The sequence below is a fragment of the Cydia pomonella genome, chromosome 19 (genome assembly GCF_033807575.1).
Source record: "Cydia pomonella isolate Wapato2018A chromosome 19, ilCydPomo1, whole genome shotgun sequence".
Taxonomy (NCBI): domain Eukaryota; kingdom Metazoa; phylum Arthropoda; class Insecta; order Lepidoptera; family Tortricidae; genus Cydia; species Cydia pomonella.
Genome location: NC_084721.1, coordinates 249,979 through 254,025, shown reverse-complemented (window position 1 = coordinate 254,025; position 4,047 = coordinate 249,979). Strand labels below are relative to the sequence as shown.

The 4,047-nt window shown below is 46.2% G+C and overlaps 1 protein-coding gene across 1 annotated transcript; it reads left to right on the top strand.

Moving 5' to 3' along the window:
• Nucleotides 1-410: 410 nt before the first annotated feature.
• LOC133528472 (uncharacterized protein K02A2.6-like) lies at nucleotides 411-3,728 on the top strand. Its single transcript, XM_061865865.1, has one exon. It carries the CDS (start codon nucleotides 411-413, stop codon nucleotides 3,726-3,728), a length of 3,318 nt encoding a protein of 1,105 aa, XP_061721849.1.
• Nucleotides 3,729-4,047: the final 319 nt, after the last annotated feature.

The following is a 4,047-nucleotide window of genomic DNA, read 5'->3' as shown; positions in this document are numbered from 1 at the left end:
GTAAACAGAAAACTGAAATAAAAGATCTTTACTGTTACTTTCTTACTCTACTCTATATCGCAGGGGAGCTATTGGACTCGAAAAAATGACAAACACTCAACCAGCGCGTTGCAACGTGTTCAGCTTTCCCCATTTGTCCCCGTCACGTGACCGCCACCATTCCTACATGAGGCGAATGGGAATGATTCATATTATGAATTCACCACCACCTATTCCCATATGTGCCCAGCGGGGGGACAAATGATAAGATAATGATTATACACCTTGTTATGTATTTAGATAGGTACTTGCAGGATTGAATTGTAATGACAGCTGAAGGTAGTTTGGAAATAGAGAGTTTTGCTTCTGACCTCAATGGCGTTGTATCATTTATTGGCGACTATGGTAAATTAATGTAATTTGTGTGCAAAATGAACAGTAATCTTTCAAATGTGGTGCTTCTCGGACAATTCAACCCAAAAACTGACAAGTGGTGTGATTATAAGGAACAATTATTATGTGCATTGGACGTGGCGGGCGTAGCGCAGGACCCGGCTCGGGCGCGCTCGTTGTTTCTGTCCCAGTGTGGCAAGGACACTTATTCGCTCATTGCATCACTTCTGGTCCCGCAGAGGCCAACAAGTGCTTCATTTGAGGACATTATCCGTGTTTTGGATCAGTTTTTTGAGCCGGAAGTAAATGAAATTTTACAAGCGGGAAAGTTTCATAAACGCATACAATTACAACAAGAGAGCGTGCAAGAGTTCATCGGCGCGATAAGTTTACTCGGTGCTAAATGTAACTTTGCCGATCTTAAGCGACAGTTGAGAGATAGACTAGTACTGGGGGTGCGCGACGAGCGCCTGCGCCGCGAATTGTTGAAGACCAAGGACCTCACGTATACGGGGGCCGTTCAGTATTGTCTTAACTACCAGGCGACGTTCCCAGACTTGTACCCTGAAGCGCGTGCTAGTACATCTAAGCAAACTCCACATAACGAAAGTGACCAGATGGAAATTGATAAAATACAGTCAATAGTGAATTGCAAACATTGTGCCCGGGTTCACAAACCGAATGAGCGGTGCCCTTTCAGTAAGGCTCAGTGTTATTATTGTAAGCGACATGGGCATATTGCTTCGGCTTGCAATAAGAAACTAGGTAAGGTCCATCTGACTGATGACAAGTGTTCATGCGACTCCAACTCTGACCAGGAAGACATGATGAATGGAATTTATGTCTGCGCGGAGGATTACTGTGAACCGATTAGAGCAAATGTGGATATTAATGGAACCAAATTATTAATGGAAATAGACTCCGGAGCCTCGAGATCTATAATATCCGAGGAGACATTTAAAAAGTTGTGGTTCAACCCGCCCCCATTAAATACCACAAATGTGAAACTAGTTACGTGGAGCCGTGCCCCTTTAAGAGTTTTAGGGTTGTTACACGTACGAGTAGTTTTAGGCGACAAGGAGGCTCAATGTGAACTGTTGGTGGTCGCGGGCTGCGGACCGAGCTTGCTCGGTAGGAACTGGTTTAAGAAGCTGGGGCTGCAAGTGGATGGCGTGGGCTGGTCAGAAGAGGAAGTAGCTGAATGGAAGAATAAATACCCAGATTTGTTTATGGAGGGTTTGGGAGAGTACACCGGGCCACCAGTGTCACTGCATGTGCGACCCGGGACCGCGCCACGATTCATGAAAGCGAGACCTGTACCATTCCCACTAAAACAGCAAGTGGAGGATGAGCTGCGTCAGATGATTAAGGACGGTGTATTAACACCAATCAAATATTCAAAGTGGGCAACTCCCTTAAGAATTGTTAAGAAAGATAATGGATCTTTGCGTATCTGTGGAGACTATCGTTCTACGGTTAACGCATCAATAGATGCTGACTCATACCCGCTCCCTACATCGACAGAGGCATTCGTGAAGCTTAGCGGGGGAAGCATATTTAGCAAATTGGACTTGAAGCAGGCGTACACCCAGCTCAAGGTGGACGATGATACCGCGACGCTGCTAACACTAAATACACCCATTGGACTAATGAAGGTGAATCGTTTAGCTTACGGGGTGAGCGCTGCGCCGGGCATCTTCCAGAGGCTTATGTCTACCACCCTGGCAGACATGGAAGGAGTCGCGTGTCTTCTAGACGATGTGGCCGTCACAGGGAGAAATATGGAAGAGCATAACCAGAGATTGAACGCAGTACTGAAAAAGCTGCAAGATCTGGGTTTTCGACTAAACGTTAATAAATGCGTGTTTGCTTCACGGAGTATCACCTTTTTGGGCCATATGCTGGACGCCGAGGGGCTTCATCCGACACCGGACAAAGTAGAAGAGATTCAGGGTAAACCAGCGCCCACAAATAAAGAGACATTAAGAGCATTTTTGGGACTATACACGTACTACGAGAAATTCTTGCCTGACAAAGCAACATTGCTTGAACCATTGTACCGGTTGCTGGAAGGGAAATCACCGTGGACTTGGGGTGAGAAGGAACAAGCTGCGTTTAATAAAGCTAAGAATCTTTTGTCGTCGGATTGTACATTAGTCGGATATGACCTAAATAAAGATTTGTTACTGGTTTGCGACTCGTCAGATTATGGTTTGGGAGCCGCGTTGGTCCACATCATGGAAGATGGATCCGAACGTCCAGTGATGATGGCGTCTCGGACATTACAACCACATGAGAGACGCTACGGGCAAATTGACAAAGAAGCCCTCGCGATAATGTTCGGCCTAACTAAGTATCATCAATTCCTGGCCGGACGGAAATTTTGCATCATCACTGACCACAAACCCTTAGTTGGTCTGTTCAACCCGGAGAAACCAATTCCTGACCAAATATCGCCTAGAATGTTACGGTGGTCGCTAAAACTTAACGGGTACAGTTATTCTATCAAATATCGGCCAGGCAAGTTGATTGGCAATGCGGACGCTTTAAGCAGGTGGACAGAACCGGAGACGTCTTCTGTAAACCCAAATGTAGACTGTCTAGGCGAGGTACTTTTGCTAGAAGAGCAACCACTGGGATGGAACCTGGATGTAAAAGCAATTGCTGAAGAAACCAAGAAAGATCAGATGCTACAGAAGGTGCTATTTAACGTACTCCATGGGTGGCCGCGCTCCAATACAGATCCTGAAATGCAACCATATTGGATCCGCAGAGATGCTCTTTCACACAATAAAGATTGTTTATTGTGGTGTAACAGAGTCGTCATACCTACTTCGCTCCACAAAAAGGTACTTAAATTGCTACATGCTCCACATGCCGGGATTGTACAGACCAAAGCATACGCTAGAGGGTACCTTTGGTGGGCTGGCATGGACAAGGATATCGAGAAGGTGGTGGCTGAGTGCGAGGACTGCCAGTCTGTGAGAAACAACCCACCTAAAGATCCGCAAATATGGATAATGCCGGACAAACCTTGGAGTCGAGTCCATATCGATTTTGCTGGTCCCTTCCAGGGAAAAACCTTCTTGCTATTAATCGATTCTTACAGCAAGTGGATAGAGGCAGAAATTGTTGCATCTATGAGCTCGGATACTATAATTACAATTTTGAGACGCATCTTTGCCTCACAAGGTTTGCCGGATGTCTTGGTGTCCGACAACGGCAGGACATTTACGTCCGAAGATTTCAATTCATTTTTGAGGAGGAACCATATCAGGCACATATTTACTCCGCCCTACCACCCAGCGACCAATGGCCAAATAGAAAGGGCTGTGCAGACATTTAAAAATAATTGAAGAAAATGGCTGCCACAAACATGCCTTGGAGTGAAAAACTGGCGAAAGCTTTATACGCTTTGCGTACCGTCCCTAACAGCTCTACCAATAAAACACCAGCGGAAATGCTTAATGGACGCAAATATAGAACAGCCATATCAAGTTTGCACCCGGAGAGCACACCGAGCCGTGCCGAACAACAGCTAGAACAGGCAGCGCAGCGGCCGTGCGTGCGTGCATTCCATCTGCATCAACCTGTGCTCGTGCGAATGTACACGCCAGGAACTAAGTGGGCAAAAGGCGAGATTGAGGCAATAGAGGGACCCAGTACTTATGTGGT